Source organism: Panulirus ornatus, chromosome 37 (assembly GCF_036320965.1).
Source record: "Panulirus ornatus isolate Po-2019 chromosome 37, ASM3632096v1, whole genome shotgun sequence".
In the NCBI taxonomy this organism is placed as follows: Eukaryota; Metazoa; Arthropoda; class Malacostraca; order Decapoda; family Palinuridae; genus Panulirus; species Panulirus ornatus.
This window is the reverse complement of record NC_092260.1, coordinates 27,262,392-27,282,504: the sequence shown is the minus strand read 5'-3', so window position 1 is coordinate 27,282,504 and position 20,113 is coordinate 27,262,392. Positions and strand designations below refer to the sequence as shown.

Sequence of the window (20,113 nt, the reverse complement as noted above, 5' to 3'; positions counted from 1 at the left end):
GGGTACTTGAATAAATTGTGGGTAAGGATACTCAGGGGGAAAGAATCGTAAATTTTCACCTCCACTCCCAGATGTACCACGTACAGTAAGTCGTAGCACTGAAAGTCCTCACTGACCCCAGTCCTTCAGACAACTGTGGGATTCATTGTTTGGTAAGCAAACAAGACATCCAATATCTTTAAAAAAGAAATAGGTTCATCTGAGTATCCTCCCATTACAACTTTAGCAGATATGGCGTCATCTTTTCTACTGCAGAGCCTCCAGACCTTAATTTAGTTTATATATATATATATATATATATATATATATATATATATATATATATATATATATAATGGAAAACTCAATTTTGCGCGTGATCGAGTATATTCCTGAGTCCACGGGGAAAATGAACCGCGGTAACTTCCCAAGTGCACTTTCGTGTAATTATCACATCAGGGGGGAGAAATATATCAGTTGATATACAACTTATATTTCTCTTGTCTTCCCTGATACGATTATTAAACGAAAGTGCATTTTGGAACTATCGTGTTTCATTTTTCTCCGTGGACTCATAGGAGTATCATATATATATATATATATATATATATATATATATATATATATATATATATATTTTACTAGTCTCCCATCAAGCAACTTTTATTCTTTAATGAATTTTTTTTGTTGCCTGAACTAGTCTCGCTTTTAGTATGTTGTAACGTCTCTATGTATGTATAATAGTCAAAGCCATCTACTTTATTTATCCATGATGTATCCCCATAGATTGTAGAATTTTGTCTGCTTGAACAATATCATTAATAACACTACCCTTGTACTTGACCCATTTTGTTTTAGTGCAGACGTGATTTTACAAATTACTCCCAATCTGAAATCCCAGTCCTTTATCATTGAGATGCTATTCTTCAGATATTAAACTGTTTTTGTTACGAAGCTCTATGTACCTTGTATACTGTAAAGAATAATAAAATTTTTGTACTGAAGTTTTTATCTTTACTTTAAACTTTGTGTATATCTGTATATTGTATTAACCCTGTTCCATATGTAAGGATGAGATCCTCCTCAGTGGAGGCTGATCGCATCTAAACTTTTCCTTTGTGGAGGAAAAGAATGAAACACGTTTTATTTTGGATTGGTTTTTATATAAGAAGAATGGAACCTTCCATATGCCTTGATAAATGATAAATTGGTCACACAGTAATGCTGATGAATATTCCAGCTCCTGAAAATGCCAGAGTTTGATGACATTAGCCCATGAAAATGAGAGGGTATTAGACTAACAATGGAACTGGTTTCTACAATGTTTACATGACAATGTAGGTATATACATGAGCATTTGTCAGCTCACATGGGGGGAATTCGATCCTCTACTCTGCCCAGCAAACTGAGGCAGACCTGTAGGGGCCAGAATGATATCGGAACCTCCCTCCCCACTGCCAACCCTCGACCACCTGCAATAGGTGGTGGTCGGGGGTTGTCTCGAGAGGTTCGGAGTCACTCAGGGTAGGTAAAGAAACTGACGGATCGTCACATGACTTGTGTGACATTGGACAACTTTGAAGTGGGCACAAACGTGTGCATTAACGTTTAAAGATGTGTAATAGTTTTCCGTCTGGAGATTTACCTAAATGCAGTTCAGTATTGCTTTATATAATATATATATATTTCATACTATTCGCCATTTCCCGCCTCAGCGAGGTAGCGTTAAGAACATAGGACTGGGCCTCTGAGGAAACATCCTCACCCGGCCCCCTTCATTGTTCCTTCCATTAAACGCCCGTGAATGTTATATACCAGCTAATTAACGACCACTTGGGTTGAGCAGTGTTTTCTGTGGTCATTACACTGAAACCCTGAATAAGATGTGGACATAAGTCGAAAACTGACGCGCAGGGTTTCAGGCTTCAGCACAGAGAATCCACTTGAGGTTCAGTACGTTTTACAGAACCATTGACAAGGATAAAAAATTATACAAAATGTCAGTTGTTAAGTGACTAAAATACAGAAACGCATCTCCAGGTGGGCGAGGGTGGGAGTCAGACATGATCAATGTCCACCTCCAAGATGGGGTCTAAAGGAGTCTCCTCCACGAGGGTCTTGAGACGGATGTCATCCGAGAGGCTGTTCGTGTAGGCTGTGACCTCCACATTCACCGGTGACCTACGTGAACCCAGCGGGGAAAGCGAGGTCAGCCTGAAGAAGTCACAGAAGAAAAGGTGTAACATAAAAGTGTCATACATACACACATGATGGAAAGACCCGGACCACAATCATGAACCCTCCAGCACAACTGACTGACTAAAGTACAAATGAAGGGTTCAGATATCCTCTCTTCGGAGGACTTGTAGTATGGAAGCGTTCGTGATTATGATCCATCTCTCCCAACATAGTACATGCATCATAACGTAAAATGCCAATAACATTACAAAACACCATAAAAGTAACGAGATGTGATTTAGCCAAGAATAAGGCTTTTTGAGAAACCAATATGAACCTCAAACACAAATTGCCTTGAGTTGGGGTGAGGAAGAAGTCTTTAAGTACATCAGAATACAGGTTAGCAAACGTTAGTTTACAGACAACCTTATGTACAGCTGTGAACATACTTCTCTATGGTGTACATAAGCTATATCTGGAAGCACTGACGTCGTATACATGTATCAGGTGGTATTTTTTCATGAATGGATGAGCTCAAAATGAATGTGATAACTGGCTGACAAAAATGCTACAATGCATTTTCTAAGTAACCAAACACACACACACTCAGATTCGGAAATCAAACCTAAATTTCTTATATCAAACCAAAGACAGACAAATCAGTACAAAAGCTAACTGAATCTATTGCAAATCGACCAATCACTTTTTATACACCTAACCTGTCATGGAAAACTTGATGAAGGGTAAGACATACTGTTACTGTAATAATGCTGTATACATAGAATAAAGCATGTTCGTCAGCCAGCCACCACATCTGTCACATTTCTTTACTGGCTTATGGTGTGTGTTAAAGACTCTCCCCACACACATGTGGGGATGCACTGAGGGAGAAGTTACCTTCGACCCATTATTCACAGTCTGTCCTAAACTTGGTAACGTTTGGACGCCATGTGTCGGTGTTGTGGAGCAATTGGCTCACTCCCAACCACACTTGGATCACGGGATCCTTATTGACATACATCAAAATCAGTTACTGCAATACTTTAGCTAGGAGTAGTGTGGACTATTGGGTGGCAGAAATTCCTGTACTTCACGTTGGAAATGCAACATTGTCCACCTTTCTGATGAGACTTAGATAAAACCCAGTCCGCTGGTGTTATTCGCTGATATAACGATTTCACTGGAAAGCAGATCATGCTTCACCAAACGTAAATAGCGTGTTACATGGGTCGTGGCAAACACTACAAAAATATCCCGGTTAAACTAGAGTCTAAACTGAATTTAGTCGACAGTTTCAACGGCAATTTCCAGCACATGTGGTGAGCATGTGTCGTCTGGTAGTGCCATAGAACTGTCGCTGGCGAAGCTTGGGTCATTGACGATGATAATATAACTCGTGGATGATTCAGGCTTTGAGGCTGGTGGCTGGTCTGTGGTTGTCTTGTGTTCCTCGTATTCCAGTCCAGCCGTACAGCAAGGCTGGAACTGGTGTCGTGCGTGTTGAGGGTCGGGGCTGGAACAAAGCTGGGGATGGTGGTGGCACGTCTGCTGATGGCCGTTGCTGAAACAGGGCTGAGGCAACTGCAGGACCTGCGTCGTCCCGTTGGTGGCAGAGGTGAGTGAGGTGGGGACGACACACTCCCACGGTATCACCCCGAAGATTCTTCCCTTCCACTGCAGGGACACCCGCAGGTCCCGCAGCGCCCTAGAACAAGATGTTTGATGCTTTACTGAGCTTCTAAATCCTCTCATTGCTTGACAGAGTGAGGGCTACAACCTGCTAAGAAGACACGTTGAGGTTGACTATATGATAAAACAGGTCTTTGAATGGTCCCCCTTTCATCAAACTATAATTTCTTTATTACTGATACAGAGAAAGGATTAATGCCACTCCACTGGCTCAACTAACGCAAGAATATCTATGGTCTTTGAGCAAGCTTGACCTGGACTAAACAGGGTACTGACAGCTAAAGTGCTATGATATCTTGAAAATTTAACCTTTGCATTACTTTAGACTTTATATCAAAATGAAATTTACCTTTTTCTTTGATATCATGATAAATCTTTTAATCAGTGCAGGCTCTAACGGGGACTAATTGAAACCTCTCATATGTTATTGGGTTCTTGTATCAAACATCAGCTTGTGATTCTAATTAATTCAAGGTTAGATAATGCTAGGAAGCTTATCAAACTCTAATCATTAGTCGATGGATTTGTTAGTTTATTAGTTTTGCATTCAAGCATTAGTTATGCACCAACCATGATCCCTCTAGGGTACAACATGCAGACAGTCTAGCTGGAGGAAGTCGCACAACCGCTTCTGTGGAACCGGGAAATAACCACCACAATGCTCTGTGCATCATATTTCGACACAATTGGAAATCTTTGTGACCAAATAACACGGTGAGATCATTAAATCATGACTTGGATACACTAGATTCACAGCGATATGAACATCGTTAACATATCCGCGAATTAGACGGTGATTCTTGAGCAAGATGTATTGCACGGAAGATGTAGAATACTGTGTTTCCTTCACGTCCACAATGCATATTTCACCACGCATTACTTTGAAGCTGCCTATTCAATACACGTATCCGCAGTTAGTAAAATAACAGACACACATTTACCGTTTTTCTAACGTATGTTCTGTAAACTTCTTTTCGCATCGTTATTTACTAAAAACAATTTGTATGTTTTCCCTCTGCTAGACGTTTCGATGTAGTTTTTGCTCTAATAACGACTTGGAAAGTTACTCGAGTTTTAGACTACAGTTTTACTCTACCATTTTTATAAGGGTTAACATTAAATAAATGAACGTGTCGGTCCGAGGCCAGCATTAAAGAGGATAGCGTACCAACCATCCCTTCCGCATCTGCTGATGACTTGCCCTCCAAAAGGGATTACTCCCCCTTGAGATGTACCCAGCAAACGCCGATATTTATCATCTACGTCTATCGTTATCGTAAATCGAGAATTTAACACAGTTTTGCTCAGCCAAAATGCATATATTCTTTTCCTCCGTACGACATATTACCAATGCTTTCCTTGTTTGGTCGACACGCACTTGGACTTTCTTAGCCTCAACTACCGCCTCCAGTGCTCATAATTGCTCTCTGTTCTCGTTTTTTTATGACAACAGTAAAGATACAGCATTAAAGCAATATCTTTCATAAAACAGAGAGGACATCTGTAAACAATGTTGGCAGTAAACTGAAGAGAAGCGGTGACGGAACACAGCCCTGCAGGCATCCAGAGCTGGTCACAGTCTTGAACAGACAGCCATTATGATCCCAGGACTCTCGTGACTCATAAAGGGAATGTGGAGACATCTCACCTTCTGACCTGAGTGTTCTGCAGGGCTGGGGAGGCGGACCTTGACCTTGACCCAGACCTGGAACTCGGGGACCCATGACTCAAGGACGAGCGGAACCTAAGCATGGGTTAGTCAGTGAAGGTTAGTGGAGCAGCCAGGGAAGGAGGTACAAGGGTGGCTGTTAGATTAGTTAGTTTGGGTTATACTCAAGTTAAATCAGATCTCTGGAACAGGGCATGAGTTGAAATCTACAATAACTGATTTTAATTCTCATTTCAGCTTAACACAAGGAAGTGCCAGTGAGTTCATCGACTGTGTTTCATAAGACAATATCATATGTGTAATAAAGAGGTACTTCATTCATGCCCTGCGATAAAAGGCTTTGTTAAAGTTGTCCTAAAATGTTGAAGAGCTCGTACAAAGTAAGGAGGTGTACGACACAGTTTCATATCTAAGTTCAAAACATCATCAAACTACTCCAGTTCCTTTGGAAACTGACTGTAGTTATCAAACATTCCTGTTACTTAGGTAATCAAATGTAGTTACCAAACCACTCATATTACTTGGGAAACTGACTATATTTATCAAACTCCTGTTATCACTGAAGTGGAAGAGACTGTCTGCAATTTGGTAAAGCAAATTAATCATGAAGATTAGATTAGTGACTAAAGTAATAATCACCCTGATAATACTCGTGCTATATGATTAATATTACTCTCCCATTAACATGATTTTAGGAATACCTTAATGAGTGAATCATTACAGAGTGATTGTGTGGATATGGTGGTTGATTATTCATTTGCTGCGCTGATTAGCACTTCTGATTCGTAAATATTAAAATTAAACTCAAATAATATTCATGATTAATCAAGCTGGATTAATGCAGTTAGACTAGTTGGATTAGTACAAGGGTGACATATTTGGATTTATCCAATCAGGGGATTCGTTTGATTGGATTAGACCCTATGGATAATCAAGTTGGATTAAGCCAAACGGATTAGTGCAGCTGCATTAGCCTAGTTGGATTAGTGCAGTTATATTAATCAGTCTAGCTCGATTAACATATAGACCACAGGTAAGCGAGTGTCTTGACACACTCTGGGAGTCTACCAGGGTGGATCTCATACAGCAGAGGTTTATAAAAGGCCTAAGGAGTGGCAGGGATGTGCACTACAAGCTGCAAGGTTAGCCAGCGGGGGTAGGCAAGCCACAGACTATACACCGTGGGTTGAGGGAGTGGCTACAGACCACGGCTACGGACTACAGTGTTAATGGTTATGGTTGAGGGCAAGCGCGTGCTCTGGGGAGGGAGGAGGGGAAAGGGAACCTGTGAATGCTGGGGGAGCTCAGGGAGAGCCTGGTGGAGGTGGTGCGAGAGGAGGACCGAGCGGAGCCTTCCCGAAGGCCGCGACGTCGCATCCTCAGTCTGTTCCGGAAGAGCATCCACATCGTCATCAGCGCCTTCCGGATGTCTGGTAGTCGGATGGCGTAGATGAAGGTGTCCGTGAAGACCTGGGGATGAGGGGTGGGTTGAGTGAGTGAGAGTTGCTCAGAAGCAAAAGGGAAAATATGTGCGCTACAGAGTAGAGAATGGTAGAGAGGGATAGAGTATGAAGACTGTCAACGTAGGCGGAGCAAATAAACGTATGTGTGTGTGCGCGCGCGCGTGTTTGTTTGTGTGTGTGTGTGTGTGTGTGTGTGTGTGTGTGTGTGGAGTACCTAATCATAGCTTGCTTTCTGCGTACAGTATGGGAGGGAATTCTTACCCTCGTGAGGAAGATGGAAATCAAACGCGAAGAAGAGTATGATAACGCATATCAGGTACTTACTTTTGGGGAGGAGATACTGCTGACGGGCGGTACCTACAACTAAGATGATACAAAATAAAACTGGAAGATAACATATCTCTCCTGAGTATCGAAGTCAATAAGCCCACAATCTCTCAGCGAGATACAACCCATTGCCAAAGCCCACAAACTCCAGCTTTCGCTTTGAAAGGTTCGCGTTGATCTCGGGTTACACAACATTACAAGTTCTATGTAACCCTCAGCAACGGTGTAGATATGAAGAGCTCCTCTATACCGACCACTGCCTCGTCCGCTTCCTAAACTTTACACACCGGGACCTAGCGAGACACAAGATCTCTGGCTCTCACCTTCGATTATCATACGTAATGCTACTAACTTAAGGCGGTGGAGAAGTTGCATCCCACGGCGGCTTCCACACTTCCTCAGTGAGCGTCGTCAGGTTGTGTGTGTGTCGTCATTCTTCTAAAAGTCACCCACACTTACCCCTCTCGGTCTCTCTCCTTTATCCACCGCACGTCAAAGGCTTCTCGGAAAGGAGTAGATAAAAGGCATGCAAGATTATACTCGGCCTCTCTTACAAACCCCCCTTAACAAGTGACACTCGACGCGCTTATCCTCCTGACTTCCTTTGACCATCACCTAATCTTCACACAACAGTTGCTGCATCATTCTCGCCACCATCAGCACCCTGCCACCTGATATCTCTCGTACCCTAATAGCAAGTCGCGACCACAACTGCACTGAACCCATCCGAGCTTGTGCACACCACTACGAGAACAGTTCCACCCCAGCCACTGTGAACATCATCAACAATAGTGAACTAAAACCCAATCTATTGTAAAGATTGTCTCCTTAAACCTCCATACACCCCTGACATAGCCCCGTTCTCTATACAGTGTTTATTTTCTCATTATAGCCTAAAGACCCGGCTAATTCGATTAACACTTATCTACTATTATTATTATTATTAATATTATTATTATTATCATTATTATCATTATTATTATTATTAATATTATTATAATTATTATCATTATTATCATTATTATTATTATTATCATTATTACTGGTACTATTTTACTATTATTACTATCATACTAATGTCATTACCACCATTATATGATATACAAGACGGGTATTCCTTCAGAAAGAAATGTAAAGTAAATCTGCTTCGACAAAAGCAAAAGAGGTAACCGTTGGGCGTGTGTCCACCTTGAGGGAGAAGAGAGTGTTGAAGGCTGCCCCAAGGTACATGTTGGTGTGAAGGTCCAGCTCTTGAATGACGCAGTCGGAACACACCAGCAGGAACTTGACCACCGCCGGGCCCCAGCCGACCACAAATGTGCCCACGATCAGCGCTGTCGTCCTCACCGTCTGTCGGAGGAGAGGGAGATCAGTGCTGATGGCTAGGGAGGGAGGGAGTGAGGAGATGGTGGCCGGCTGTCAGTGGCGCCCCTCGGGAGGAGATCCCAGTAAAATATATATATATATATAAATATATATATATATATATATATATATATATATATATATATATATATATATATATATATATATATATATAAGTATTCCCCCATAATATGAGACTGATCAATCTAACTGGACATGCCCTTGGACCGACCAATTCTGAGTAATAGACCAAATACCTGGTATGAGTTAGATCATCAGAAGATGATGGCCATTTTTAGCAAATGGCCATCATAGCTGAGAATTTTTCAACCCATTAGACATTTATAAATCATAATTGTTTTTAGTCCCTCCATTTGGTGGTCCAATTCTGGTGTGGTCAGAAATTACACAATGTCGACTTACAATTGTTCCATGTGTATCAACTTCTGGCAGTCAAATCATAGCTTATCTCGCAAACAATTTCTTGTTACCATTCATAAACATACTCGCTTGCCATATGCATGTACTCACTGGTATAAGATTCATCTATCCCACAGAGGTGGTCATTTGACTATGAGGTGTTTCTTTAGACTATTCTTCTTTTTAAATTTGTTAATTCATATCCACAGTACTACTGCACACGGGATCCATGAGCAAAAGAATACCTCCAATACCTCCGTATTCTCCCATGCTCCACGCTCCCACAGAGGATACATATGGAGGAATCCCTCCTCAAAACATCTCGATTCTGAAGTCTCAAGGGTGAGGGAGGAATCCGACCCCCCTCTTACGTAACCCCAGTCCCACAAGTTGGGACCTCCCGACGTCAAGGAGGATCATGTTCGGGGTTCACGTAAGCTTTGGAATCCACGTTTCATACATCTTGATGAAGCCAGCAGCGCCAGTCATTCATCACAGGTCTACTCTTTAATGAGGAACGAGATTAAACTTCGAGAGATTAATCATGACGAGAGCTGACGGGAATACATTTCCCGTCTGCTTGTTGATGATGACCTCAAAGTCTGCAGAAGTATAATTAGTCTCTGTGAAGACTACGCTGTGTGGTATTAACGAGTTCCCCAAAGAATGTATAATGAAATATTTGTTAGTAATATGATTATCATACATGTGAGCAGCAAAGGTGGAATGCATAACACATATCTTTTTATTCATATGATGTCTTTATCAGGTTCACATTAGTGTTTGATCACGTGTGAACACATCTCTTTTGTTCCCAAAAATATGCTTCCTAAATGGGTATCCACGTGCAAGCCCAAAAGGGCAGTACAGTATAAGATATACATTCTTACAGCTACATTCATGGGACCCCCCAATACACTCTCCTCCGTCAGTTAAGGAAATCACCAGCTCTACCGATCTACCTACCTACCTACTGATCTACCTACCTACCTACTGATCTACCTACCTACCTACTGATCTACCTACCTACCTACCTACCAACTCCAATGACGCAACAAACTCGATTTCATGAATGACCACACTTAACAACCATACACTGCCACCGGGTTCCATGACCCATACGCTCTATTATCGTAACTAAATCAATGCTGTAGACCAATCAGCCTAACGGGCTATGGACAGACTCGATCGTTCACAGTTAAGTAATTACAGAACTCTGTCACAGACTGTTGGCTATGGATCTGTACCGCGTTAATTTAATCTGCCTCACCCACACCGCGCTAGTAAACCGTTTATGCACCCACACCAAAAATCTGCCTTTTTTTTTGTATGCAACGATGAACTGATTAATATAGATACGATACAATTATATATATATATATATATATATATATATATATATATATATATATATATATATATATATATATATATATATATATTCGCCATTTCCCGTATAAGCGAGGTAGCGTTAAGAACAGAGAACGATTGGTAGCAGTCCGACTCGCAACTCAGTGACTTTTTCCTCCCTTCGGCAGCGGTGACTTTGTTTATCAAGTGCTACCAGGCTAGTGGCGTGGCCCACTCGACCAGTGTCGTGTGTGCTGAGGCATCAAGAACCCGAGGTAAGAGAGGCTCAGATCCAAAGCTTTAGTCTGGTGGCGGCCCTCGTATGATGCAGCGGGGCAGGGAGACCTGCAGAAGGACCATCTCGTCCTGTTGACGCCCGCACAGGTTCACGGATGTAAGCTACGCAACGCAGTCGCGTGTGTGTTTTTAAACATGTAAAAATATTATTGGAATATATACGTACGTATGTATGCATGTACGTATGTATATATAATGTACTTATGTATTTATGAATGTGTTTTTTTTTTCCTTGGTCAGAACTTGTCCTTTGCGATATACATAATGGATTGCGGTACCTCTTCAGATAATCTTATTATGAATATGGAATGTTACCTCTTTGCAGTGAGGGGCAACTGAACACACACACATCAGAAAACCAATCTTCTTTTTCAACTTCCTTCTAAGATATGTACAAAACGCAGGACATAAAAGAGGATTTCCCACTTCATAAAATTAATTTCCAGTTTAACGTATATTTCTTAACAGCTAGAGACTGAATGTGAGTGACTTGAGGAGGTTCTTTGCCTGTTCCTAGCGCTACCTTGCTGATGCGGGAAACGGCAAAGGAGTATGGCACGTGTTTTATGGTTTATGATATTGTCGAAATATCTTTTTAGTGGTTTGTCTGAGTGCTCATGAAAGGTCTCATTTTGTGTGATTTTACACGTAAACTGTTCGACAGCAAAAGTTCATTGTGTTTCACGTCAATAAATAGACTCATATATCTTTCATAACTCTTTTTGAAATATAGATATTTCAACTTACATAACCTTTCATCGAATCCAGCTTTTTATTAAGAATATTATGAGTAGGAAACACTTTTGATTGCTCACGTTCATAAGTCTCGAAGTCATCATCTGATCCTGGTTTAAAAACAAACTAAAATCGATAATCCGTAACTGATTCACAGAGCGAGGCAGTGTTCCCTTATGCTTCGGATTCAATCCTTTGTAAAGGTGATGTGTTATATGATACAAATAGCTGTTAATCCTATAGACTCAGCACTGAACTCCAATGGCACCAAAACTATGAACGTAAATGTACACACACACACACACACACGCGCGCGCGCGTGCTGCCCAATTGCTGGTGAGGCGTATGTATAATAATCTAATCACCTCTTAAACGCGATTTTTTGAGGATAATGAAGCAAAATGTGTAGATCCGGAAAAAACGTTTCTGAGTAATATGAGCAAACTCTGGCCACCACAAACATGTCGAATAACGTGGTATTAACGACCGAATATATATATATATATATATATATATATATATATATATATATATATATATATATATATATATATATATATATTCTAATTTCATGATTTTCCATTGGGAGTTTTCCTTTTCCACTATATATATATATAAAACGTAATCGGGTTTGAATACGTTTATCACGTCAAACAGTTTTCATCATAGGCGAAAAAAAAGAAAATGTAATTTCGGTGGAAATTTAAATCGGGCGACATCCACGTTTTCTGAAATTATTTCGGTGTAAACCGCTGTGTGATGACGAAACCGAACTCCTCAATAACTTTTGTGGATCATTGATGAAATCTAAATATAAAAAAAGGCAAAGACAATTTAAACGTGAGTCCCTGTCTTCATCAGCTGTGAAGTTGAATATAGAAACCACAACCCCGGAGAGGGTCCGTAAACGTAGAAACCACAACCCCGGAGAGGGTCCGTAAACGTAGAAACCACAACCCCGGAGAGGGTCCGTAAACGCACAAACCATAACCCCGGAGAGGGTCCGTAAACGTAGAAACCACAACCCCGGAGAGGGGTCCGTAAACGCACAAACCACAACCCCGGAGAGGGTCCGTAAACGTAGAAGCCACAACTCCGGAGAGGGTCCGTAAGTTTCTATACGTTTCTAGTCGCCTGGAAGACCGGGGATACAAGATCACAAGAAGCCCACCGACTACTACTGCTCACAAGCCTACCAGGTAATACTGTGAGGCGTGTCACATCACTCAGAACAGAAGCATACGGCAGATGTGAACATATGAGGAGATTCGTATGGCTTTTGCTGTTCGAGATAGACGAAAAGACTTTGAATCAGTCCACGTACTTCACCCAACACGACTCTGCACATGGGATATCACTGTCCATAAGAGTTAAGATTAAATCACCACCTTGTGACCAGAGCTTCGTCCATACACTTATCATTCCCACTGGGTTTTAGTTTCTCTGCCTTCTTTGTGCTGAATGAGAACGCTCTGGCGTGTGGTTACCCTTAGCCTCCTCACCATGACTTCTGGCACCTCCTGGGGAGGCACAGTCAGACGTTCATTGTCCTCGTCCTCGGCTTCCCGTGCCATGACAGTGGTCACCTTCGAGGGCAACATGTACCCAGGCGGTGGTACAATGACAGAGGTCCACATATGATGTATGGATCTCCAGGTCAGGTAACTCAGTGCTGGTCAGTCCTTAGTCTGAATGCACTGTCAGTTTATGGCAGACTGAAGTAGCTTTCAAAACGACCATACGTAGTACTCTTGATCTGGTCGTTATGTACGTGCAACCAGCTGAGGGAAGAAAGTCTTAAGGATAACTATAATGTCCCGGTATCCTGGTTTACTTCGCATGACGCTTAACCATTTTTCTCTAACGGGAATGTTTCTATACAGAATAATGCGCCAATTAAAGCAGTTGAGCGTCCGTAGATTTAACTAAAAAACTGACTTGACAAAAGACTTCGCGCGTCTGTATACATATACATCTCTCGTGAAGTATTTATTATAACTCTTTTTCTTTTACATCTGAGATTTCTATCTTTCTGATACCATCCATTGCCACAAGCAGCCTCAAAAGGCCCCAGCGGTCCGTTTCTGTGTTCTCTGTGAGAAATCGTTAGTAACGTCGAACAAAATATTAATACGTATGGATCTGCAGAAACCATAGGAAACCTGTAAAGTTATAATGTATCGGTCCTTATGGAAACTGAACATAGTATACAGCTTCTGAGTTATCACAAAAGCTAGGAATTATGTCGTCTATTTTTCACTAACAAATGTGAAGTGATATCTTGTAGGGGAAAGTTAATTTCATTTTCAGAGATACGAGGACTAATCTGAAACGAGAATCTTCGCAATAATTGACTCCTGATATAGCTTATTGTGCGTGTGGCCCAGGACGGGAGTGGGAGGACGCGAGGGAGGGAGGATGGCCCAACACTCCTCCCACACTCCACCCACACGAGGGAGGGAGGATGGCCAACACTCCTACCACACTCCACCCACACTACACCAACACTCCATCAACACTCCACCAGCATTCCATCAACACTCCACCCACAGTCCACCCACACTCTTCCCACACTCCACCAACACTCCACACGCAGTCCAGCAACACTCCTCCTACACTCCATCAACACTTCACCAATACTCCATCCACACTCCATCAACAATAATATAATCAATATATCCTCAAAAAATTCACCAATTAAATGCTTCAATACAAGCCTGAATGGCCTGTCAAACAAAATAGTTCAACCTTAGATCTGTATCTAGCATTGAAAAACAGGCTTTATAACACTAAGGTCATCGAGAAGGCAAAAATAATGTATATTGGTGAGACAACGAGAGAGAGAGAGAGAGAGAGAGAGAGAGAGAGAGAGAGAGAGAGAGAGAGAGAGAGAGAGAGAGAGAGAGCACCATGAACACCTGTTTCCAGACCTGTGATATTCTCGACGACTCGGCACAACAAGCGGGTGAGGGAAGAACCCTCTTAACCTACAGGAGAAGGTGTCTCCTACCTTAATGTTCTTCCTGAGCTGCGTCTGCTGCTCGGTGCTCACGAGGTAGAGGCTGCGGTTATTGAGCAAGTGGAAGATGTGGCAGTAGACGACGATGATGACCAGCGTCGGCCCGAAGAAGATGGACGTCCACACCAGCCGGAACTGTACAAGACAACGTCACTATAATACATGATCCTTACAACGGTCAGAGTACAGTGTACACCACCTGCAGAAAGTTCATCCTCAGTCGTATATCCTACGTTGCCCATCATTGTAGACTTACCCTTTGTCATTATATATTCCACTGATACCTGTTGTAATGCACCGAAAGGATGAAGTGTTACTTGACTGGAAAACTATATCTAATGTCTTCACGATCATGGAAGGTGCAGGTATATATATAAAGCAATCGTACGTTTTATGTGTTACACAATACATAAATTATTGTACTGGGGAAATCTGTGATGTATACAAGACGGATTATTTCCAAGCTGTGGTTTAATTTATTGTTCTGAATATGAGTGTGTGTGTGTGTGTGTGTGTGTGTGTGTGTGTGTGTGTGTGTGTGTGTGTGTGTGTGTGTGTACTATTTGCTTATCAGAGAGAGTGAATCTCACACCCGTGTTGCCCCGTCTCTTAGCCTTGTCCATATGTAATGTCTTTATTCCTATGTAAATATATGCACATACACATACCATAGCCTAAGACTGGAACCCATTTATCGACAAGCCTTAAGGGAAAGATGAAGACATATTGTCGATAACAAATCTATTATCATAATCATAACACACACATGCCTGAAAATGCTCGACACTGTCGTACATATTTACATTATGAATCCCACGTGAATACGTCAAGCACACGTGAAGCTAGGCACATCTCTGCTTACCGTGACGCCACATTCATAGAAGTAGTTCGTCCTGCACCCGAACGACTGGAAGCCCTGGCCAGGAATGCTGCTGAAGGCCACGAACATCCCCACCACTGGAAGACAACAGATCATGTCACATCCTCCAGTCCGCCTGGTGGACGCACACGCACACACACACACACACACACACACACACACACACACACACACACATTGTAAAAAAAAAGATCTTAGGTATTTGTTTCCGTAGTAATTACCAGAGTGAGGAGGGAAATCAACATTGTGTATCTTACATGTTTCATACAGGAAAAAATGTGTATGTATGTATGTATGTATATACGTATATGTATGTATATGTAAGCTTTATGCACCGAAATCAGAGCCTCCCATCCACAACCCAGCCGCCTTATATGTCCTGGTCCAGCTTATCGACAGAACGTCATCTCCAGTTCATAAAGTCCCAGTCCGCAACTCTTGTCCTCCTAAAAGTTCATAACCCGATGCCCCAAAGCCCGTTCTACCTTCTTCCCCCTCAGCTTAAGTCTCAATCAAAGGAATAACATCTGGTTCCCTCGCGTCAAAGAAGCATCCATCTCTCTCTTCGTCTCATCTTGGTTACAACCACATATATTCACAGTCCCTAGCCTGAGCCTTCTAGAACGAATCCTCATCTGGCTCTTTCTTTTCCCCCGCTTTGTTTTTGGAAAGTGATAATGCAAGAGAGGAGGCTTACCAGTCCCGCCCTTGTTAGTCGCCTTTTTACGACACGCAGGACATACTTGCGTGGAATTTTCACTCCTCTTTCCTCATATATCCCTAATACATACAAACTGTGTGTGTGTGTGTGTGTGTGTGTGTGTGTGTGTGTGTGTGTTGTGTGTGTGTGTGTGTGTGTGTGTGTGTGTGTGTGTGTGTGGGCCTGCAATCCTCGTGCATATTTCCCATACCGATGATGGTTTCCACTCCGGAAATGAACGCAGCTGTGAGTGGAGCAACATTTAAATAATAATCTTTATTAAAGTACGATAATTTTCCAGGTCAGAGATGCGAAACATTGCTCTATTATACAGCGGAAATTGCTTCCCTTAACATTCACTGTCGGCCACCCATGGTTCCTGTTTGGTGTAAAATGATTCATCACTATCCCTGCTACGTACCGGAGTGCTTACCAACCAACGAGTGCCCACAGCAAGCACAGCAGATAAACGAATGAGTTGACTTAGGGTCGTGTGACTTGCCTGCGTGGTGTGTGTGTGTGTGTGTGTGTGTTGACTCAATACCAGCACCCAACGTGTGGGTGATACAGAAAGGAAAACGTGCAACGATCTGGGCTAGGGAAGGGATCCTGACAGCCCATCTAGTGCTAGCTCACTGAGCCGCGCCGTTGCTTACATACCGGCGCCCAGGCGGTATAGTAACTCCTTGGTCAGTGGCTGCATGCTACCTGAGAGAGAGAGAGAGAGAGAGAGAGAGAGAGAGAGAGAGAGAGAGAGAGAGAGAGAGAGAGAGAGAGAGAGAGAGAGAGAAGGGGTGGAAGAGATGAGCCCTGATGGTGTTCTGATTATAAAAGATAATACTGGTAAACATCTCTCTATCTAGTTGACTGTTCAATACGTTATCTATAACTTAAAAAAAGACTATCCACAAATCTACAAGTCACGGATATTTTCCTTTGTTTCAGATTTTGACGAAGGGGTTAACCTTCCCCCTCGATCCCCTACCACGTCGCTTATGAGAGAGATAATTCGTGTGTCCGGACAGATCAGCTGTCCGAACCCCTCACACCTGCAGCCTTTACGTTGATGGCAGGGCGAGGGTCGCTGGCAGGCACCCTCTCCCTCCCTCCCTCACACGCAGGAGTGAGGGTGGCAGGCAGGCACCCCTTCCCTCCCTCACACACCAGGAGTGAGGGTGGCAGGCAGGCACACCTTCCCTCCCTCACACACCAGGAGTGAGGGTGGCAGGCAGGCACACCTTCCCACCCTCACACAGCAGGAGTGAGGGTGGCAGGCAGGCACCCCTTCCCTCCCTCACAAAGCAGGAGTGAGGGTGGCAGGCAGGCACCTCTTCCCTCCCTCACACAGCAGGAGTGAGGGTCGCAGGCAGGCACCGCTTCCCTCCCACACCCAGCAGGAGTGAGGGCCACGGGCACCTCTCCCATCCTCCCAGGTACTTACGAGGGCTGAGCCACAGGACTGCCAGGATGGCTTTGAGCGTGGTCGAGGTGACGATAGCAGCGTAGTGCAGAGGACGGATGATGCCGATGTAGTGATTGAGCGCCACCACCAAGAGATGGAGGATCTGTAGCAAGATGCTGCCTAGCCTCAACACCTCCAGGGACAGCCTGACGCATATGGGTATCGAGAACATCCCCTGCACAGTAGGTAGGTACATGTTCACCACCAGACCTGCAACACCAGCCACACCTGCGTTAGTACATACAATCAGCCACACCTGCGTTAGTACATACAAGATTACTTACAGGAATTAATCAAGTACAGGAAAAGGTACGTATTTTGGGATAATGAATTGTATGCGTCAAAGATAGGAAAAGAATCACGTAACTTTAGGTAGAGGATAAAAACTAGTCCATTGTACAGTGACGCCACTCAACATAGGATGATGTGGAGATGTGGAGGAACCTCTGCTCTCCTGCAGGAGTAAGGCACGGTGGCTGGAGGAGGAGGAAGTGTCCCGCACCAGCGAGCTCACCATGACATTTCTGAATGTTGTTTGGTAATCACAAACTGTCTATAAACACTGAATGGAGTTTTGATAATGTTCAACAAACAATCGATATACATGTCATGTGTGAGACTTCCCTTTAGCATTTGTTAAGAGAAAACTAATCGATGCAAAAACAATTGCATTCCTAACAGTGGACGCTGTTCTCAGTCCTGTTTTATCAAGAGAAAGATCAAAGACGATGTATCACTCCCTACAGCTAAATTCTCACGATCTCAAACAACTACGAAACAATCCAACGGTCTGTTTCTGTTTGCAGTCTTATGCATTTGTTTCTAAAGATGTTTTCAGACTGAAAAACGGAAACAAAAGAGCAAGAGAATAACCGACTTGAGTCATTCAAACAATACACACACTTACGTCCCAGTCAATGACCAAACCTTCTACACTTCTTGAGGCAAATAAACCGACCTGTTTCCTATTCTATGAGACTGCCAGGAGAGCAGTGGAAAAGACTAATGAAAAATGATAGATCTTTTTCCTTGGAGGGTATGAAACATGGCCAAGAGTCAGAAATAGATTTTGAAGGCCTCAAGCGACTTATACATATCGTCTGGCAAAAAGGATGTAGAAAGGGAAAAAGACAGGCACTGAAGAGCAGCTAGAAATGTACTGGGAAACCTGTCGATTAATCCCGACGATGCAGATGACAGACAGAGGGATTATTGTTCCTCGTCCTTGAATGCGGCCAGGGACGAGGGGTTAGAGGGCAAGGCAACTGAGGAGAGATTACCAGATGTAGCATAAAAGGAGGGTGCAACCGCAGGGAAGAGAAACAGGGCTGGAAAAGTTCGTAAGAATGGATGGGAAATATGAGAGATCCTGACACAAATGAGAGAAAGACATGTTTCATACAGCTTGAGGAACAGGTCAGATTCAAGAAAAATGACCCCAGCATATTTAAGCCACATCCAAAAAGAAAAAGAAAACAGTTCAGATTGGAAGGATAACACAGGAATATCACTTGCTACGCATCGATATAATCCCTGAGAACGTCCTGGAGGGAAGCTTAAGAACGTTAGTCAGAAGAGGGACTCAGACAAACCCAATACTTTTTCAAACCCGGCCAATGGAATTAGATTTTGTGTCGAGGTTATTTGGAGAAAACATCCTGGACGTTGAATGTAGAACAAAAGCGTTGCGTTTTCAGGTATAACATAAGCTTATGATCGTGTCCTGAGGAACAGGTCATAGATGGTGCTAAAGGATCAACAATATGGATCATCATAACCTATATTTACAACCATCAAAAAATCCTCTATACTTCATGTAGAAGTGCAGTAAGGTCGCGACAGAGGATGAGGGATGACTTGATTTCGGTTGTGGCGTGAAACAGTTTGATATTATCTCTCACACTCATATCAAGGTCTATAATGGAAGAGATACTAGGGTGATCCAAGCAGCACCATATGTGCTGAAGTAAAAGTCATCGAAGCGATTCCTTGGGGCTTGCGAAGTCTTCAAAATGGAGTGATCAGACGCAACTCATATTGAAAGAGAAGGATTTACAGCATCAAGAAATAGAAAATAGAATAGAGGTAAGTATAAGGAAGATCTAAAGGCGGAATCTTCTTGGATCATTTTGCAGAAAAGAAGACATCTATGATAGTATCATAAAACAGACACCCATGAGTGTTGTTAGCAGAACATTACCTCTGTCTTAGGCTCAATGACCACATGCATCAAGTTACGAGTCCCTGACACCTCCTTTCAGTGCTCAGCAAAGAACTGTCTTGAATATATCTTCCTGAGGAACGGAGCTGTCATTGTGAGGATCCCCGCGTCTCTTTCCATGGGTGTAATATTTCTTGAGGCGTTGAGGTGAATTGAGTAAGACGGCGCTGTATGATATCTTCGGTTTCTGTTGCGACAATCTTTACCATAGAAAAAGACGAAATATTGCTCCCTATGACTATACTGATTTAGAACTTAAAACCCTGGCCAAAGAGCAAGGAGCCATATAATTCTAATTGAGTATATAATTTGCCTGAAATATTGTAATGTCTCTAAGTCGTGGCTAGGCTTTTATGGAT

The 20,113-nt window shown here is 42.7% G+C and overlaps 1 protein-coding gene across 7 annotated transcripts in view; it reads right to left on the bottom strand.

Moving 5' to 3' along the window:
- Window positions 1-1,120: 1,120 nt before the first annotated feature.
- The window catches only part of LOC139760637 (uncharacterized), a 145,745-nt gene continuing 126,752 nt past the window's right edge, over window positions 1,121-20,113 (bottom strand). For 5 of the 7 annotated variants that reach the window (XM_071684048.1, XM_071684052.1, XM_071684049.1 and 2 more), the window contains 6 exons: window positions 17,513-17,743; window positions 15,354-15,448; window positions 14,483-14,626; window positions 8,494-8,655; window positions 6,801-6,985; window positions 1,121-3,862 (listed from right to left, as the gene is read on the bottom strand). In XM_071684048.1, the coding sequence (XP_071540149.1) occupies window positions 3,439-3,862; window positions 6,801-6,985; window positions 8,494-8,655; window positions 14,483-14,626; window positions 15,354-15,448; window positions 17,513-17,743 (1,241 nt within the window). In that variant the 3' untranslated portion in view covers window positions 1,121-3,438. Of the gene's footprint in view, window positions 3,863-5,494; window positions 5,591-6,800; window positions 6,986-8,493; window positions 8,656-14,482; window positions 14,627-15,353; window positions 15,449-17,512; window positions 17,744-20,113 lie in introns of all 7 variants that reach the window. The other 2 variants (XR_011715375.1, XM_071684053.1) reach the window with 2 other exon arrangements.